This window comes from Microcaecilia unicolor, chromosome 10, assembly GCF_901765095.1.
Source record: "Microcaecilia unicolor chromosome 10, aMicUni1.1, whole genome shotgun sequence".
Lineage (NCBI taxonomy): Eukaryota > Metazoa > Chordata > Amphibia > Gymnophiona > Siphonopidae > Microcaecilia > Microcaecilia unicolor.
Genome location: NC_044040.1, coordinates 145671301 through 145691022, shown reverse-complemented (window position 1 = coordinate 145691022; position 19722 = coordinate 145671301). Strand labels below are relative to the sequence as shown.

General features: G+C 45.3%; 1 protein-coding gene across 1 annotated transcript in view; it reads right to left on the bottom strand.

The window, feature by feature from the left end:
- Positions 1-19722, bottom strand: part of SAG (S-antigen visual arrestin) — a 90196-nt gene that overhangs the window by 25151 nt on the left and 45323 nt on the right. The window contains exons 9-11 of the mRNA XM_030215642.1: positions 14967-15039; positions 5729-5866; positions 3571-3648 (exon numbers count right to left, since the gene is read on the bottom strand). Of these exons, the coding sequence (XP_030071502.1) occupies positions 3571-3648; positions 5729-5866; positions 14967-15039 (289 nt within the window). The remainder of the gene's footprint in view (positions 1-3570; positions 3649-5728; positions 5867-14966; positions 15040-19722) is intronic.

Here is a 19722-nt window from a genome sequence, read left to right as displayed (position 1 = left end):
ACATTAAGAAAAGAACTCGGCATACATTTTGTGCAAGAAGGAATAAGGGATTACATTTATCATTTCATATCTTTGAGATAATGGCATAGAGCCATGATATTCTCTCTTTTTCTCCTGCTTGAAGATTTGTTTGGTGATTCCATCAGCTCCATATACCTTGTTGTTCTTCATCTGTAAAGTTAATCTTTACTGGTTTTGTAGAATGGAATTGAAGCTATTCTCATTAATGAGAGTCTCAGGTGCAAAGAGCTTCACAGTGCTGCTTCCAACGGGGCTCTTTATGCAACTGATCCTCTTGTTCCTCTGTTTTGGCTTGTTGTTAATTCATGCGTTGATGATCAATTCCTGACACTGTTACGAAATAATTCCCCGCGCTGTTCCAGCACTATTTTTAGGGCACTAACTCCCCAATGATCAATGCTAATAACATGCAAATTTATGCATCTTATTAGCACTGATCATCTTGGGGAAATGCGCACAGTGCTCCCGCATTTCTTCGACAGGTCTGAGCTGTCAAAAGCCCGGACCTGTCAAACACAGAGGCTGGAGGTCCATGGGACCCCCTGACCTCCCCTTTTCCAAAGTAAGGCCCTGGTGGCCTAGTGCCCCCCCCCCCAAGCACTCACTCCCCCCAGGACAGTGACATGGGGAGCTGGAAGTCCGGCAGACTTCAAGCCCCCCGACCCCCCCCACTCCAAAAAAATATACCTGGTGGCCAAAGTGGGCTGCTGATACAACACCCCCCCCCCCCCCACCCTCTCTCCCTGGTGGTCTACTGGCAAACCTGCCCACCTCCCCCGTAACTCAGCATACGAGGAAGGAGTAAGCACTCTCTCCTCTTTCCAGTGCCACCTTCAAATGGTGGCACCCTGCCCAGTACATCATGGGATGCGCTGGCTGGGACTTCCCTACCATACAAGGGAGAAACTCCCTTATATGGTAGGGAAGTCCCGCCCAGCACATTCCAGGATGCACTGGCAGGGTGCCACCATTTGAAAGCGATGCTGGAAAGAGGAATGCTACTTCCTCCTTCAACACTGAGATATGGGGGGGGGGGGTGAGTTTGCCACTAGACAACAAGGTAGGGTGGAGGGTTGCGCTGGCAGCCCACTTGGTAACCAGGTATATTTTTGTAGGTGTGGGGGGTTAAGGGGAGCTGGAGAGTCACCGGACCTCCAGCCCCGTGCCCTTGTCAGGAGGTTGGGGGTCAAAGGGCATTCTACACCACTCAGATCAATATATTACTCTTTCAAAGAGTACAAAGACTAGGAGGCACTCAATGAAGTTACATGGAAATACTTTTAAAACAAATAGGAAGAAATATTTTTTCACTCAACAGTTAGGCTCTGGAACTCATTGTCAGATGATGTGGCAACAATGGTTAGCATATCTGGTTTCAAAAAAGGTTTGGAAAAGTTCCTGGAGGAAAAGTCCATAGTCTGCTATTGAGACAGACGTGGGGAAGCCAACGCATACACCCTGGGACTGGGGCATGGAATGTTGCTACTATTTGAGTTTCTGCCAAGTACTTTGGATTGGCCACTGTTGGAAACAGGATACTGGGCTAGATGGACCACTGGTCTGATCCAGTATGGCTATTCTTATGTTCTTATACCTATATGGTGTCACGTCTGTGGCCGTGACCACCCTCAGCCTTACCTTCTTTCTGGGGGTCAGCAGCTCAGCTGGCTTCTGTCTGTGTTTGTGTTAGTCTTGTCTCTGTCCTGGTGTGCTGGCTGCTTCCAGCATGAACCTGATTGCTTCACTAGACCTCTCTAGGGAGCCAGCATCTAAGATGGCTGCCACCGGCTCTATGCCAGCTTCCAAGATGGCTCCTGCTTGTCTTTCCTGTGGGCTCACTTCCTATGTGTGTCAAGCCTCTCTTTGGGGTCAAGGTACTTCCTGCTTCTGTCCTGTTGCTGGTGACCTCATCAGTGAGAGCCTTCATAAGGAAGTGCTGTGCTGGCATTCTGGGCCTTTGCATGATGTGTTATGCTCTTAGGCCCTTGGCCTGTTCTTCTTGGTTACTCTGTTTGCTGTGCTGCCTGCCCAAGACCCTTGGCCTGTTATTACTGGTTTGCTCTCTTTACCCTGAACCCTGCCTTGCCTAGCCTGTGTGCCTACCCTGCTTGTATATCCTGAATCCTGTATCTGTCTAGCTAGTGTGTATTTCCTGGGTGATTATTCCTGTATCCTGTCTCCTCCTAGCTAGAGGGTTTCCCTGTGGGTATTCCCAGATTCCCGTTCTGCCTAGTGTGTATGCTGCCCTAGTCTTTGCTCCTGCTAAGCTTCTGTGCGCCATGTGTTCCTTGGTCTGTCTTCTGGGTCTTGCTAGTGGCTGTGCAGCAGCACACTGTCTGAGTCTAGTTCCGTGCCCTGTCACCCTCGTGTATCCCAGACCCAGGGTGGGTCCTCTGGATCTTCAGTTCCTGCCTTATCCTGCAAGTCCTGCCGGCCGCCTGCACTTCAGAGCTCAACTCCGGAGGAACGGTGGCTAGGTGCAGGTGAAGCTGTTCCTGTCTCATCTGTTCTAGTTGCCTGCCTTGTACTACTCCAGTCCAGAGTTCCAGTACTGCTCTTCTGTGTTTCCAGTCCCGAGGTGGTCTTGCCTGCCGCTGCCGCTCCTCAGCAGTGGCCCAAGGGCTCACGTACTCGTCCTGCCTCGAGGACCTGACAGAATGCCTAGGCCCTCGAGAACACAACATATGGCACACAGAGGCTGCCTGATAAGTGGCTAAGTAGGTGTCTTTACAGAATACTACCAGTGATGTGTGTGTAACTTAGAGCATGCTGTACGTTTATGCATGTAAAATGTGCATCCTGCCCACATCTGACCAGAGTCCACCCATGTGTATACTCACCTGTAAAATACACACTATGTAAGATATGTGTGTATTTATAGAACAGTGTACAGATGTTTGGCATGTTGGCGCATGTGTGTGCATGTACATATGTATATGCTAGTATTCTGAAAATGTATCTGCATAACTAGCAATCGAATGTTAGAGCCTACTTTACGGATTACCCCCAAAGGGTCTTGTAGTTGCAGTTGATCAAGTCTTGGATCCCCACTCATGATAATCAAATCAGTCTTGATGTATCCTGATAGAGTCTGCAACTGTCTCTTCATAGATGCTGAAAGACTTGAGGACACCCCATGCATCGCTGGCATTCTCACACTTATGTGATAGTATTTCATTTAGGTGCTAGCAGAAGAAATCTCATAATTTAGTTGTTCAGTCCTCCCACATCAGTCTTCCATTTGGATCAGTTCATCTGCATCCATTGTTTAGGATCCAATTTGATAGTCTAGCAGTCAGCTCCTGGCATAGCTGAGTAAAACTGAGGTCTTTGCAACCCTGGGCACAACAACATAGTTTTATCAGGTGCCAGCACTTAGAAAATGAATGTTGTCATGATGTTTTATATTTGGTGGAAAATTGTACTGGAGATGATCAGTGCATGCTTTATGCATTTGGTTATGAAGATGCTGTTGGAACTAAACATTTCCAGTCCCCAGTGATCAATATTCTATTATATAATGCTCAGTTAACTTTTCAGCTCTCTTACCCAGAGACAGTCAGCTTCACCTTCACCTTGTAATCCACTAGAATCCCCATCACCATTCGGTCAATTCCCTCCTTAATTCTGTGGAACAAAAAGCAAAATGACGTGAAAACAAAAGTTTACAATGCTGTATAAATATCTACAATATAGAGCAAGAAACTGTAATGATCAAGGCTATACAATAACCAGCAGTGCATGTATACCAGCAGTAAAGGGTAATGTCGTGCAGATGGCCTTTCACCTTCAGATAAGGATTTGGACACCTGTTTGTCAATGTCAGATGTCCTCTGTTCTTCTTGTAGTTCTTGGTTCAATGTATTAGAGATATCTCCTTCTACTAGCCAGGCTGATTGTGTTGTCAGGTTCCAGCACAGAATACTGAGATATCCAGTGCTTTTTTTGAGGGGGTACTTGGGGGTACTGAGTACCGGCACCTTTTCCATTGTCTGCTAAAATTGACCTATGGACCCCAAGTTTTAATGAAAGAGCTCAGGCTCTACACACCAATTCTGCCTTGTCATAGATTCTGTGACTGGTTGCAGGGGGCCTGGCTGTTGTGGGGTGGGTATGTCAGTGATCATCCCACTCCTGAAGGGTGGCCTAGTATTTGAGTACCGGCACCTTTTTTTACTAGAAAAAACACACTGGAGATATCCCTCCTATTACTACATCTGTTAATCGTGCTCTCTCTCTCTCATTTTGCTAGCATTTGCCTCTGCCACAAGCTCAGTGTATTAAAGCATGCAAACCTTAACATACTTTGTTCTCAGGTTTTAGTTTGTATTTTCCATACAAGTTTTACTTCTGTAATTAATAGGGGTTTTAGTTTGGAAAAAAAAAACCCTGCTAAAAATGTACTTTAAGGTTCCAGTCAAGTACCACTTTTCCTGAGCACCTGCTGATTCAGCTTCACACTCTTTGTGACTTTTTAAATGTAACCTTTAAGTGGGTGGCCTGGCAGAGCCCCTTTATCTTACTATTACTTCTGCTGAACTGTTGAGTTGCTCTTGCGCACCTGTTTCTTACTAGCTAATTGGAGAAGATGTGGTCGCCAACCTCTTTATTTCTCTGGAGTAAACTGTCCTAAAGAAATTCATCATATCTGTTAAACCTTTATCTGAGGGGTCCTCATTAGCATCAGAAGCTTCACCTGGTCCCTCACAACCTAAATCTAAGATGTGTTCAGAAGTTACAGTGGCAGGCTCGATTCCTACTGACTTAGTGCGTCATGGTATGATGTAATTTCTCTGTTGTTAGCCTCATAGAGTCTGCTATGTTGGGATTATGTGGGATATAAATGTTCTCAATAAATAAATAAATAAATGTTAAATCTGAGGACGGATGTGAATAAAACTATCCCCAGCTTGAAAGATGAGGTGAAGTCCTTAAGAGAGAGTGTCACCCAAAATGAAATATGCATAGGAGAAACCAGAGCATTTTTTTTTCAAGAATGAAGGAGCTGGAAATATCTGGTAGACACACCAAGCAGCTCCTAGACAAATTAGAAAACTAGTAAAAGAAGAAGAGTTAATTAGAATGCTTGGAGTCCCAGATGTAGAGAGGCATGAAGATATATCTTCCCTTTTGAATTATATCTGCAAACAGTGTATCCTGGAGTATAATTCCTTCCTGGAATACTTTGACCATGCTCATAGAATCCATTCAATCTCTTCTTCTACTAGCAAACCACTTTGACTATAAACAAAGGTGGTATATCGAATTCTGTAAACTATTAAACTATTCCATAGCTTTGGAGATAGACTGCTGCTTCTAAGCAAGATTGGAAATAGGGACTTCATTGTTTAAAATTTGATTTTTCCAGTATGCTTTGGAGCACAGAAAGAGCTCCACTAACCTAGCTGCTCAAAGAAAAGTGGGTGAGATACAGTGTTTGAATATATCATTCAAAAGGGAAGATATATCAGCCTTCTACTTCACGGATTCCAAGCGCTCTAATGTTCTTCCTCCTGTAGGTACTTTAGAAAAGGCTCTGTGTTGGCTGATCTTTTTCTAAAATACCATCAGAACTGAGCATATCCTGACCTGGACATCTCAATCTTGATATCTACATTCTATGTAAAATGGAAATACTGCATTTTTTATGGTGAGTCTCATGCCCACTGGATAAAGCATTCATTCAAAGGAGAGTACATCAGCTCACAGGGTACTGGAGGCTAAGTTGGTGTCTTCATGCTTTAATTTTCCATCCAGTGCTATTTCCCTCTTCTCACGATTATATGCCAGCAGTGGGAGGAGAGTGAAGGTCTTTGAGTAGGAAGACTTTGGCTGCACCTTCTCACTGGAAGAATTGGAGGAAAAACCTTTAGTACAACTGAGAATCAAAATAGATTTGCTTACAGAAACTTGCAAAATCTCTTTCATAAGCACAGAGCTTATACTGGGCAACAGTGAACGCTTATACAGCAGTGGGTGAAAGAGAAAAGACTGGCATAGGCTGACCGTTAATGATCACCTGTAGGAGTTAAAAAGAGGCTATGTGGTCATTATTGTACTGAAAAGAGATTAAGTGGTTTGTTTACTAAACCATGCTAGCGGCTGTCTCTGCGCTAATGCTGACATGGCCCATTCAAAGTGACTGGGCTGCATCAGCAGCGATATTGAGGGAAGAGGCACATAGCACAGGTAATTCTATTTTTAAAAAGTCACTAACAATTATGCAGCAAATATGCACATAAATGACTCGAATACTAACCCATATGCGCTTATGTGTACACAGACACAAATAAATGCCAAAAAAATCCAGCTACATGCTATTCTGTAAATATGCATATAGTTCTAAAGTGTGTATTTTACAGGTGGCAGTCCATATAGGTAGAGTCTGGGCAAAGGATATGTGGGACTCACACTTGCTTCCATAACTTATAAATATTATAGAGCTATGGCATTTAGGTGCATGCATTTACACCAGCTCTATGGCTGGCTTTAAGTGCTCACGCCTAACCACATACATGCCTATATATACCTGGTTACATTAGTATTTTATAAAGGAAAATAAGTGCCTTTATAGACTAGGTTCCAGTTAGATGCCCATTTATAAAATTGCCCTGATAGTGGGTCATGGGAATACTAACATAGCCATTAAACTTATCTGTCACGCACATAAATTTGATCATGTTTCCCCCTGATAAAAAGGTTATCAATAGAAATCAAACAAAATAAAACATGGAAAAGAAAATAAGATGATACCTTTTTTATTGGACATAACTTAATACATTTCTTGATTAGCTTTCGAAGGTTGCCCTTGTTCCTCAGATCGGAAATAAGCAAATGTGGTAGCAGATAGTATATATGAGAGAAACATCAAAGCATTACTTTGACAGTCTGACAGAGTGGGAGGGTGGGGGTATGCATGGGGACATCAAAGCATTTCATTGATATTCTAACAGAATGGGTGTTGGTAGGTGAGAGGAGGGTAATAAACAGAGAAATAAACAGAGAAATACAGCTTTATGTTTTATAATGAGTTAGAAAACCCAGATCCTTATTAAGTCCTGTTTGTTGGGTGTCAAAATATTCAATCATTCTTATTTCAAAGGTCTTACGTTCCTATATGGTTTTAAAATTACCTTTCAGTATTCTTACTGTGAAATCATTGAATATCAATGAAATGCTTTGATGTCCCCATGCATACCCCCAACCCTCTCACTCTGTCAGACTGTCAAAGTAATGCTTTGATGTTTCTCTCATATATACTATCTGCTACCACATTTGCTTATTTCCGATCTGAGGAACAAGGGCAACCTTCGAAAGCTAATCAAGAAATGTATTAAGTTATCTAATATAATAAAACTCACCCTCAACGTTCTGAGGACAACGTTCTGAAGTCACTCAGACTCCCAGAACGGTTCGTAAGTTCATGGTGGTGAAGCCACTGACCAAGACTCGCTGCCCCGCCCTCGCGTCAAACATAATGACGTCGAGGGCGGAAAACCAAAAGAAAAATGAAAGAAGGGACCGCATCCAGGCAGGGGGAGGAGTAGGGAAACACGCGGAGCCCAGCCAACAAAATGATGGAGGTGCAAACAACCACCCCCCCCCGAGCCGCCCCCCACCCCCTAAAGCCACCCACCGTCGCGTAGCTTTGCTGGCGGGGGACACGAAACCCCGCCAGTACAAGTCCTGTCTTCAGACTCCGGCGTGAACTTCAGCATTTACTAGCCTTTGCAGGCAGGGCTTCTGTGCGTCTGACATCATGCAAGTGCAGGATGTCTGACGCACAGAACCCCGCCCAGCAAGGGCTAGCAATGCCGAAGAACAAGCGGAGTCCGCAAACAACAAAGGACTTCTGCTGGCGGGATTTTGGGCCCCCCGCCAGCAAACCTATGTAAGAAAACGGTGGGTGGGATGGCGGCGGAGGGGGGGGGCATTGCGGTGGGTGGGATGGCGGGGGGGAACATCGCGCGGAGGAGGCAGTGACGGCAATAAACGAAAAAACTCCTGCAATCTGGCAGCGCTACCTTCCCTCATCTTCAAAACAACGCTTCCAAAAACCCCTGCCCCCCCCCCCACACACACACACTCACTCACTCATCTGGCAGCGGTTCCTGAACTCCCCAACTAAACACACACACTTACTCACTCATTTGGCCACACTTCCTAAACCCCCCCCCCCAAACACACACACACACTCACTCTCTCATTTGGCAGCGCTTCCTGAAAACCCTGCCCCCCCCCCACACACACTCACTCATCTGACAAACCCCTCTCCCCCCCACCACACACACACTCACTCTCTCATCTGGCAGCGCTTCCTGAAACCCCTGCCCCCCCACACACACTCACTCATCTGGCACCGGTTCCTGAACCCCCCCCCACACCCCCTCCCCCCCCCACACTGTCTCATATGGCAGCGCTTCCAGAAACCCCGTACACACATACATACACACACGCACTCACTCACTCTCATCTGGCAGCGCTTCCTGAAACCCCTGCCACAACCACACACAGTCACTCACTAATCTGGCAGCCGTTCCTGAACCCCCCCCCCCACACACACTTACTCACTCACTCTCATTTGGCCACACTTCCTGAACCACCCCACCACCACCACCACCACACACTCTCTCATCTGGCAGCGCTTCCTGAACACCCCCCCCCCCCCCCCACACACACAAACTCACTCTCATCTGCAAATGCTTGATAAACCGCCCCCCCACACACACACTCACTCATCTGGCAGCACTTCCAGACCCCCCACACACCCCTCTTCTTCCAAGCTGAACCACCCAACACAACCAACACACCCCTCCAACATACACACTCTCTCACTCAAAATCTCATCTACCATCGCTTCCTGAACCCCCCCTCCACCCCCCCTACACACTCACTCTGTCTCATCTGGCAGCGCTTCCTGAACCCCCCCACACACACACTCACTCTCTCTCTCATCTGGCAGCACTTCCTGAAACACCATACACACACACTCACTCTCTCTCTCGTCTGGCAGCGCTTCCTGAAACACCTTACACACACACTCACTCACAATGTCATCTGGCATTGCTTCCTGACCCCCCCCCCCCCCCCCACACACACACACTCTCTCACTCTCATCTGGCAGCGCTTCCTGAACACCCCACACCCCTCTTCTTCCAAGCTGAACCCCTCCAACACATCCCCCCCCCCACACACTCTCTCTCTCCCCCTCCTCCAGCACATCAATTGCTTAGGTGCAGTGGTGGCAATCTCAGACACCAGAGAGAGAGGGGGGCCTGACACCATAGAGAGAGAGGGAGGGAGGTATCTCTGTCACACACACACTCTCTCTCTCACAGACAATGTCTTTCTGTCTCTCACTCTCACACACTCTATGTCTCACAGTGTATCACATTCACTCTGTATGTGTCACACAGTCACTTACACACTCGCTTGGTCTCATACACTCAGTCTCACAGAGAATCAGTGTCTCACACACACTCTCGCACACACTGTATCTGTGTGAAACACACTCTCTCTCTCTCTATCACACTGTCTCACATACGCAATTGCACACACTCTCATTCTCACACACACACTCTCTCACAGACACACTCATACCCAGATTCACTCTCTCTCTCTCTCTCACACACACACACACACTTGCACTTTCACTCTCTCTCTTATACACAGTCACTCTCACATACACTCTCCAAAACATACACACTACGAGGAAAAACTTGCTAGCGCCCGTTTCATTTGTGTCAGAAACGGGCCTTTTTTTACTAGTGTCCAATAAAAAAGGTATCATCTTATTTTCTTTTCCATGTTTTATTTTGTTTGATTTCTATTGATAACCTTTAAGAGTGGACTAACACGGCTACCACACATCTCTACCCCTGATAAAAAAAATTCCATTGATTTCCAATGGAAAAACATATCGTTTTTAAGTTACTTACACTTAACTTTCAAAACTCATAGGCTTAGTCTCCCTGATTACATTTCAGTGCTTACTATCCCATGCTCCCCTGTATGACTCAGTTCTATTAATGATCATCATCTAATCCTTCTAAACCCCAAAGCAGCCCAGCTAGAATTCACCCACCACCGCGCGCTCTCTTTTTCGCAGCCCCCTTTTTTTGGAATTCTCTCCCACTTGTTCAGAACTATCTTTTAAAAATTCTTTTGACAGCTCTACAAATCTGCTCATTTTAACAAGCATTCAATTTGGAAGGTTACAAAGGGTCGAGAGTAAATTGTGTCATTTCTCACTGTTTGCTCCCTTCTTCCTTGTCCTCTTCCAATACCTCCTTTCCCTCTCCCTCCCCGGTTACCTTTCCCTTCCTATTTTGTCTCTTCATGTGCTCTTCTGCTGTGGGTTGATTGTTCTGCTGTTGAGTGATAAAATCCTTTGCTATCAAATAATGTAGTTCTTTTCACATTCTCATAGTTTTGTTGTTTTAGTCTGTAAACCGCTTAGATCTGCAAGTTAGCTTGGGTGGTATAGTAAGTTTTAATAAACTATAAGCTAGACATCAGGACGAAAAAGACATGCACAGTATACAGTTAAAGACATAAGGACAGGTGGCACAGAAGGGAGACTATAAGGGGTGTGCATTTGAAACGACTTGGGAAATGTCATTTCATACTGTTTAACCCAAATTGACTGGTTGCCCCAGTTCCCTATTGTTTCCCTGCCCAAGGTTTTGGGTGTTATGTAGTTTCCTTAACTTTCAGTCCCACATCTCCTCTGTTAAGCAATACTTCTTTAAACTAAGGATAATTTGCTCTATGTCACTGCTGGCATCATGCCCGGGCCCCTTTACCTGCATGTCAGTGGAGACCACTGGCAAACCAGAGCCAGGTTCCACTGGTTGCAAACCTTGTGGTGGCTCTAGTATGCTGGGTCCTCCATGTCATGAGTTGCCTTCTTGGCGGTCGGTTCCCTAGGTGCACGCCCCCCCCCCCACCCCTTTTCAAGGAGCCAGCTACTCCCAGTGCCCGATGTTGACGTCAGTACTTTATGGCTAATTAAGGTAGCCAGCCCTTCCCTTGTTGCCTTTGCCTTGCTTAGCCGTGTATTGCCTAGCCCCCGTGAGTCCTGCTGTTCCTGCACCAGGTTCCTGTCAAGCCTATCTTGGTCCCAATACTAGTTCCTGCTGTTCCTGCTCCAGTACCAGTCAAGCCCATCTGGGTTCTAGTACCAGCTCCTGCTGTTCCTGCTCCAGTTCCAGCCAAGGCAATCTTGATCCCAATACTAGTTCCTGCTGTTCCTGCTCCAGTACCAGTCAAGCCCATCTGGGTTCTAGTACCAGCTCCTGCTGTTTCTGCTCCAGTTCTAGCCAAGGCCATCTGGGTTCTAGTACCAGCTCCTGCTGTTCCTGCTCCAGTTCCAGCCAAGGCCATCTTGGTCCCAATACTAGTTCCTGCTCCAGTACCAGTCAAGCCCATCTGGGTTCTAGTACCAGCTCCTGCTGTTTCTGCTCCAGTTCTAGCCAAGGCCATCTTGGTTTGAGTGCTAGTTCCTGCTGTTCCTGCTCCAGTTCCAGTCAAGCCCGTCTGGGTTCCAGTTCCAACTTCTGCTGTTTTGTCTCCAGTTCCAGTCAAGGCTATCTTAGTCCCAATACTTGTTCCTGCTGTTTCTGTTCCAGTCAAGCCTGTCTGGGTTCCTGTACCAGTACCAGCTCCTGCTATTCCTGCTCCAGTTCCAGCCAAAACCATCTTGGTCCCAAGTACTAGTTCCTGCTGTTCCTGTTCCAGTCAAGCCTGTCTGGGTTCCTGTACCAGTACCAGCTCCTGCTGTTCCTGCTCCAGTTCCAGCCAAAGCCATCTCGTTTCCCCGTTCTAGTTCCTGCTGAGCCTGCCCTGTCTCCTTTACTATCTCTAATACCTATCTTTCACCTGATTCCATGTGGTTGCTTTCCATCCAGCCTTCCATCTGCCACCTCAGTGACTTGTCTGTCGTCGGCACATATCGACTATTTTCATATTCTATCAGAGATTTACAAGGAAAGAAGGATGCCCCTATTCTCAAGACCTCAATTTTAAGCAGAAGAAATGCTCTCCTTCTCAACTGAGTTGGTATAGATATATCAGGAAACAAAAGAACTGCCTGACCACAAAATAATGTGGAGAGGCATTTTCGATATGATGTCTAAGTCCAACTTTGGACATTTTGCTAAAACATCCAAAATTCAAGTGGGGAATATAGCCATTTTTAAACCTAAAAAAAAATCTATCTTTTTTTTTTTAATGGCCATTTGCTTGATGTTTTTCTGCTCTGTGAATTTATCTTTTCGGTCCATTAAAAAAAAAAAAAGTCCAAGTGAAAAACGCACAAAAAGCAAGCCATTGGGATGTAGGAGGAGCCAGCATTCTTAGTAGACTGGCCACACAAACATCCCAGAAGAGCAATGGGGCACCACCCTAGGGAGCACTGTAGTGGGCGACAAATGATCCCAGGTACACATCTCACCATTGCCCCCTTATCTTGTCTGCTGAGTCCCCCAAAACCCACAAACCTCAACTGTACACCACTATAATAGTCCTTATGGGTGAAGGGGGCACCTGTATGTGGGTACAGTGGGTTTCTGGTGAGTTTTGGAGGGCTCACAGTTTCCACACAACAGTAACAGGTAGGGGGAGGTATGGGCCTGGGTCCATCTGTCTGCAGTGCACTGCACCCACCACTAGACTACTCCAGGGACCTGTATGCTGCTCTAATGGACCTGAGTATAAGATCTAAGGCTGGCATAGAGGATGCTAAGTAATGTTTTTAATCACATTTTTGGGGGGGTTGGTGAGCACTGGGGGAGTAAGGGGAGGTCATCCCCAATTCCTTCCAGTGGTCACCTGGTCATTTAGGGCACTTTTTTGTGGCTTATTTGTTAATAGAACAGTTCTAAACCAAAATGTCCAACTTACAGCTCTGAATGTTTTTGTTTTGTTCTATTATGGCAGAAAATCACAAGGGGGCGTATCAGGGGCATATTAAGGGCAGGATCCTGCCCTTAATATGCCCCTGATACGCCCCCTTGTGATTTGAATGCGCTTCTGACGGACTTCATAGAAAAACAACTAAAAATTGGTTTCGAAAATACCAATCTGGACATTTTTATGAGAAAAATGTCAAAATGCAGATTTATGCCACTTTCTGGACATTTTTCTCTTTTGAAAATGAGTCCCAAAGCCTTCTTTGGAAAATATGCCTTCAAAATTGTCAATTTCTGTTCTTCAGTCTGTATAATTATCAATAAAGTAGCTCTCAGTAATAACATCTTGTGATTCCAAAAATTGAGATATATCTAAACTATCAGGAGAGTTAATTACAACATTACCTCCTTTTTTAACACCTCTCGGCAGGTAATATCTTTTCTTTTTGTAAGCTGCTCAGGTGGTAACCCAATGGACAGGGTAACAAATGCTGAATAAATTTGAAACTTGCATTTAGTTTATAGATATAACTCACATTTGTTTTCTGGCTATTGATTATCACGTAAGTATATCAGTAGAATCTTTAAGCATGGATCACCACAAATTGTAGTGAATATTTTGGTTCTACAAACCGCACTAGGCCAAGGCACCTTGAAGTAGAAACTCCTGGGAGCTCCCAAATTTTATGATGTCCCAGCAACTTCCAAATGTGCCCCTTGTCCAAGTCTGATATGAAAGGGGGCTACTTGGGTTCTAAATAGTAATACAGTTAACAAAAGATCCAAAATATGTATTAGCAGTTCTTGTAAATCGAGACAAGGTAAATTCACAAACTCAAAGAATTAAATAAATTTTATGAAACAAAGATTGAGAGGCCCTAGCAATTCAGGGTTAGTAGATATTCAAAACAAGTTAACTGGGCAGGAGAGACTCCTGCATGGTTAGGTTGCGATCACTAGGGCTAACTTGGATAATCAATGGCACTTACCCAAATACTGCTGCTGAATATCCAAGCAAACCTCTTTGGCACTGTCTGGTCAATTCTGGGGTGGTCTAGGGGCAGAGTCTGCTTGAGGCCAGGAGTTGCTTGGTTAGTGGCAATATTCAGTCCGCTAATAAGATAACTATACCGATAAAGTTAGGAGAGCAAAAAGGCTGTTCTAACTTTATCCAAGTAGTTATCTTGATACTGGTCTGAATATTACCAGTGCACAGATAAATCCTGATGGCCGCATTCTGCCGGATTCTATATATTGCATCTAGTGTTCTGTGCCTAAGTATATGTGTATTCCATAACAATCGCATAATTTAATTGGCTTAACAAGCCAACCAGCATTAATAGCACTTAACAAGCAATAATGAGCACTAATTACCAATAATAAGAATTTACGCACATAACTCACTAAGCGTATGCTGGAATGAACTGCGCCTAAATTCTAGAGCATGCAGTTCAAAAGGGGCATGGCTATGGGCAGGGAAATAGGTATTTTGTGAGTGTTCCTAAATTTAGGCACATTGTTATAGAATATAGCCCAGTCCACGTAAATCTACACGCAGGGATTTACGCCATGCTTTCATTGGTGTAAATGGATATGCATAGTTTTAGGCACTGGGATATCAACTAATTGTATTCTATATAATGCACCTAAATCTTATAGAATACGCTTAGGCAAAAATGATTTCCACGTGGATTTTTCAGGTGCCACATATAGAATCTCCCCCATTATGACCAAATATTCAGCGCTAGTATCTAGGTATGGCCCAGTGCTGAATGTCTGAGTATAAAAAAGTTTGTGGTGGCCAGCATTAAAAAAAAAAAAATCTGCTGACCACTGCAGGGTGAATATTGCCACACCAGTTTCTAAATCCCAACCCCAAATTTGACTGGATTTGTAATCCTGCTTTCTCTGTGGAGGGCTACAGATTTCATAATGTTTTGAGTTGGGAGTTAAACTCTGCCTTCAATGACCTGGAGCTATACATTGATTTTTTTTGAGAGGATTTAGATAGTAGGAGGAGGAATGGGTACTCACTCACTCTCGTCTTTAGCCACAGTTTTCGTGTAAAAATCACTGGAGTATAAAACCACATTAGTGACTTGTTCCACTGAAAAACAGGAAGGAGAAATGAAAGAGAGAAAAGGAGAAATGTACTATTGTGAGTTCTGACAATTCTTTGACATTTCCATTAGGGCAGTGCTGCTCAAAATCTTTCTAGCTTTGACCCCAAGATTGAAGCCACAGAGATGCCTATGGCTCCGCTGAGGTGAGTCATAATGATATGCCTATGCAGTGCCCACCCAGATCGTGACCTCAAAAGTGATATGCGAGATTCTGTTTGGGTTGTAACCCACAGTTTGCCTGCATTAGGGTTTAATAGCTCTGGTATATGGAGGACAATGGTGTAGTCCATCTCATGTGGGAGGTGAGGAAAGGGAACATCTCATATCAGGTCCTTTTCCTCTCTAGGAAGCAGGCATTCCTCTGGCCCCTGCTACTACATTGACTGCATGCATTGTGTTAATTTACAGACTCTCTGGTCTGACCTTTTACAGACTATCAGTTTCAGGATATACATAAGGCAGGCAAAGTTTAGCCAAATTTCTGATTACCGAGCTCAGGGTCAATGGAACATTTTTTTTTTGTTGGAGGGACCAAAATAATCTCTGGTCCTTCCCCAAAGATCTTTAGTTATTGATGCTTTGTGGATGTGTGTGTACAAAAACGCAGAAAGGCTCCCAAGAAAACCACATGGAACGAACAAACAAACAAATAAACAAAGGGGGGAGTAGACCAATATAGTTCCAGCACAGGGATATTTATTGAAAGTTCATCAACAGCAAAGTAAAAAGTGACTTGAAGCAGTCCTGCATTTTGGCGCACATGCACCTGCCTCAGGAGTCAAATTACCTTCTCAATAGCAACAAACATATAAAATACTTAAATATGAATTCAAACACAGAGGAATTAAAACACATATAGTATTAATACAATCACATAAGAGGATATATATATTTTATAAATATAAATATGGCATAATAAAAACCAACTGAAAATAATTAAATCATAAAATAAAAGCTGTTGCAAACATAAAACAAAGCTCATCAATGTTAAAAAAAAAAAAAAGTAAGTCAATGCCAAAAAAGCCAGAAAAGCAAATATATACATTGATTGGTTAATGAATAAAAAAAAGAAGTACAAGATAACATACCAGCATAGTTGATGAACTTTTAATACATACCCATGTGCAAGAACTGTATTGGTCTATTCCTTTTTTTGTTTCCTTGTGGACCACCCCATTCCAGTGCCTATGACTGAACTCTAAAATACAACATGGTAAAGATCTTTTGCTCTTATGAAGGGGAATCACATTTTTAACATGAAAAGCGATATATGCTTCAAGAAGTGCAATCCTTAGCACAGAACCCAGATTGATAACTATTACAAGAGCAGGAAGAACTGGGCTTCATGTATTAAAAGCAGCCTCAAGGTAAGGAGATTCAAGCTGGATTTGAATATGGCAAGAAAAGGAACCCAATGCATGTGTTCAGGAAGGCAATTGCAAACATTTGATGCAATATTTATTTGTTACATTTGTATCCCACATCTTCCCACATATTTGTAGGAATATGATGGAAGTGGTGAAAATAAAAATGTGGTGACTGTGAAAAGCAGGCAGATAAGAGCAGTTTACCTAATGAAGTTTGGAAAGAAGGGTTTATGGGGAAATAAGGCAAGAGAAGTTAACAAGGAGATCAACCATGTATTTGTTCATACCATAATTGGCTTTCGCCATTAACGGTAATATGTAAGCCACATTGAGTCTGCAAATAGGTGGGAAAATGTGGGATACAAATGTAACAAATAAATAAAATAAAATAAAAAAGTTTCTTATAAAATTAGCCCTTGTGTTTAAGCATGCATGATGACAATAACACACATACATTTATGCAATTCGGCTGTAGGTATGCTTAGGGGCAGAATGAATGGAGCCCCAATTTATGTGTTTTCTTCATAAAATGTGTGCATGCAATCTCGAGCAAGTGCGATTGTCTTCATCTTCAATCTTGCTGCTATTTCTGCCACTTTTCCCTAGTATTTTATATACACACTAGTAAAAAAGGCCCGTTTCTGTTAGAAATGAAACGGGCGCTAGCAAGGTTTTCCTTGGAGTGTATGTTTCAGAAAGAGCGTGTGAGAGATGGAGCGTGTGTGTCAGAGAGAGAATGTCAGAGAGAGAGACAGACAGAGTGTATGTGTTTGTGCGAGAGAGAGAGTGTGTGAGAGACAGTGTTTGTGTGTGACACTGTGTGAGAGAGAGGGACAAAGACAGTGAGTGTGTGAGTGAGAGTGTATGTGGCAGACAGAGAATGAGTGACTGTGTGTGTGGTGTGAGGAACCCCCTCACCCCCTCCCCTGCCCCCTTGCAGCCAGGCATGTGCAGCGACCCTCCTCTCCCCGTGTTCCCCCTGCAGCCACCCATGTCCAGCATCCCCCTGCAGCCACCCATGCCCATCAACCCTCCTCTCCCCCTGCTGCGTCCTTCCTGTCTCCCCTGCAGCCACCCATGTGGTCTCAGGCTCCCCCCCCTCAGCATCCCTCCTGTCCCCCTGCAGGCACGCATGTGCAGCGTCCCTCCTCTCTCCCCTGTCCCCCTTGCAGCCAGCCATGTCCAGCGACCCTTCTGTCCCCCTGCCCCCCCTGCAGCTACCCATGTCCAGCGACCCTCCTCTCCTGTGCAGCCACCCATGTCTGAGGACACTCCTCTCCTTTTTCCCTGTTCCACCCCTGTGGCCAGCCATGTCCATCGACCCACCTGTCCCCCCTGATGACCACCAACCCTTCTGTCCCCCTGCCCGCCCTGCAGTGTCCGTCCTGTATCCCCTGTCCCCCTTGCAGCCACCATGTGGTGTGTAGAACCCCATCCCTATCTCCCTGTTCCCTGCCCCCCCTGCAGCCACCCATGTGCAGCAACCCTCCCCTCCCCCGCTTCCTTCCAGCCACCCATGTCCAGCGAGACCCCCCTTCCCCCCCCCCAGCCGGCACAGCACCCAAAGAAAGCCCCTTGTCCCCCCCTTCGCGCATCACCCGACCCCCCCACCGTGGCACATCACCAAGCCCCTCCCCCCCATCAACCCCCTCGCCACCCGCAATCGCTAATACAAACTGTGTCCGGCGGCTGCTGCTTCTGCTATTCAGCAGCAGCAGCCCGTACATAAAGAAAACCAAAAAAAAAAAAAAAAAAATCCTCCTAAAACGCACCTCCGTTGAGAAGCATCTCACATTGGCTGAAATCTCAGCATGCGCTCCTCCTCTCCCCTCTGACTTCTCGGCGTTTCTCCGGGGTCTTCCAGCAGGGGCACTGACGTTGAGGGGAGAGGAGGAGCGGCTGCAGAGACGTCAGCCAATGTGAGATGGTTCTCCACGGAGGTGCATTTTAGGAGGTTGTTTTTTTGTTTGTTTTCTTTGTGTACGGGCTGCTGCTGCTGAATAGAAGCAGCAGCAGCCGCCGGACAGAGTTTGTATTAGCAGTCGCGGGTGGCGAGGCGGTCGATGTGGGGGGAGGGGCTTGGTGAAGCGGCGGGGGAGGGGTTGGGTGATGCGGCGAGGAGGGAAGGGGGGTAGGGGCTTTCTGATGCCCTGTTACACGGGTTGTTGTGGCGATGCGGCGGGGGGGCACTTAGAGGTGCACCGTCGAGGCTGTTTGTGTGTGTGTTTGTATGTGTGTGTGTGTGTTTGTGTGTGTGTATGTGTTTGTGTATGTTTGTGTGTGTGTTTGTGTTTCTGTGTGTGTTTGTGTATGTTTGTGTTTCTGTGTGTGTTTGTGTTTCTGTGTGTTTGTGTGTGTTTTGTGTGTGTGTGTTTGTGTTTGTTTGTGTGTGTGTTTGTTTGTGTGTTTGTGTTTCTGTTTGTGTGTGTGTGTGTGTGCGCGTTTGTGTTTCTGTGTGTGCGTTTGTGTATTTGTGTGTGTGCGTTTGCTTGTGTGTTTATGTGTGTGTGTGTGTGTGTGTGTGTTTGTGTGTGTGTGCTTGCGTGTGTTTGTGTGTGTGTGCTTGTTTGCGTGTGTGTGTGTTTGCGTTTGTGTGTGTTTGTTTATGTGTGTGTATGTGTGTGTATGTGTTTGTGTGTGTGTTTTTATGTGTGTGTGTGTGTGTTTATATGTGTGGGGGGGGGGTTGCGGGTGGCTTTTGTGGTCGTGTGGTTGGGGAGTTTGCCAGCAGTCTGTAGCGATTCCTAGGCAGGGGGAGGAGTACGGAAACACTCCCCCTGCCTGGGTCGTTGTTTGTTGGAGGGGGTTGCCCATTGGTAGGGGTGCCTTTATGGATCCCTTTACTCTCTGTGTCGGGGCAGAGAGACATGGTGAGTTGGATGGCTTCACCACCATGAACTTACGAACTGTTTAGGGATTTTGCAGATGGCTTCAGCAGGTTGTCTTCAGAATGTTGAGGTAGCGTTTTATGTACAGATGGGGGCGTGGCTGAGGGCGGGTATATGAGTGAGGGTGACTGGTCCTAGCCTATGAAGACTACAGGATTTTTGTGCTTCTCTGCCTTGGAGTGAGCTTCTCTGCCTTGGAGTGAGCTTCTCTGCCTTGGAGTGAGCTTCAGAACGTTCAAGGTGGGATTTATTAATATAGATTAGCATCTATGTGTCTTTAAAAAATAGGTGCTTACTCAGCCTTCACACATAGATGACCCACTATAACATTACCGTCAAATGATACGTTACTAGAGCTACTCAGTGATCCAATTTTAAGGGTGTCTTTCCTGGTTTTACTGCTTCCATCAAA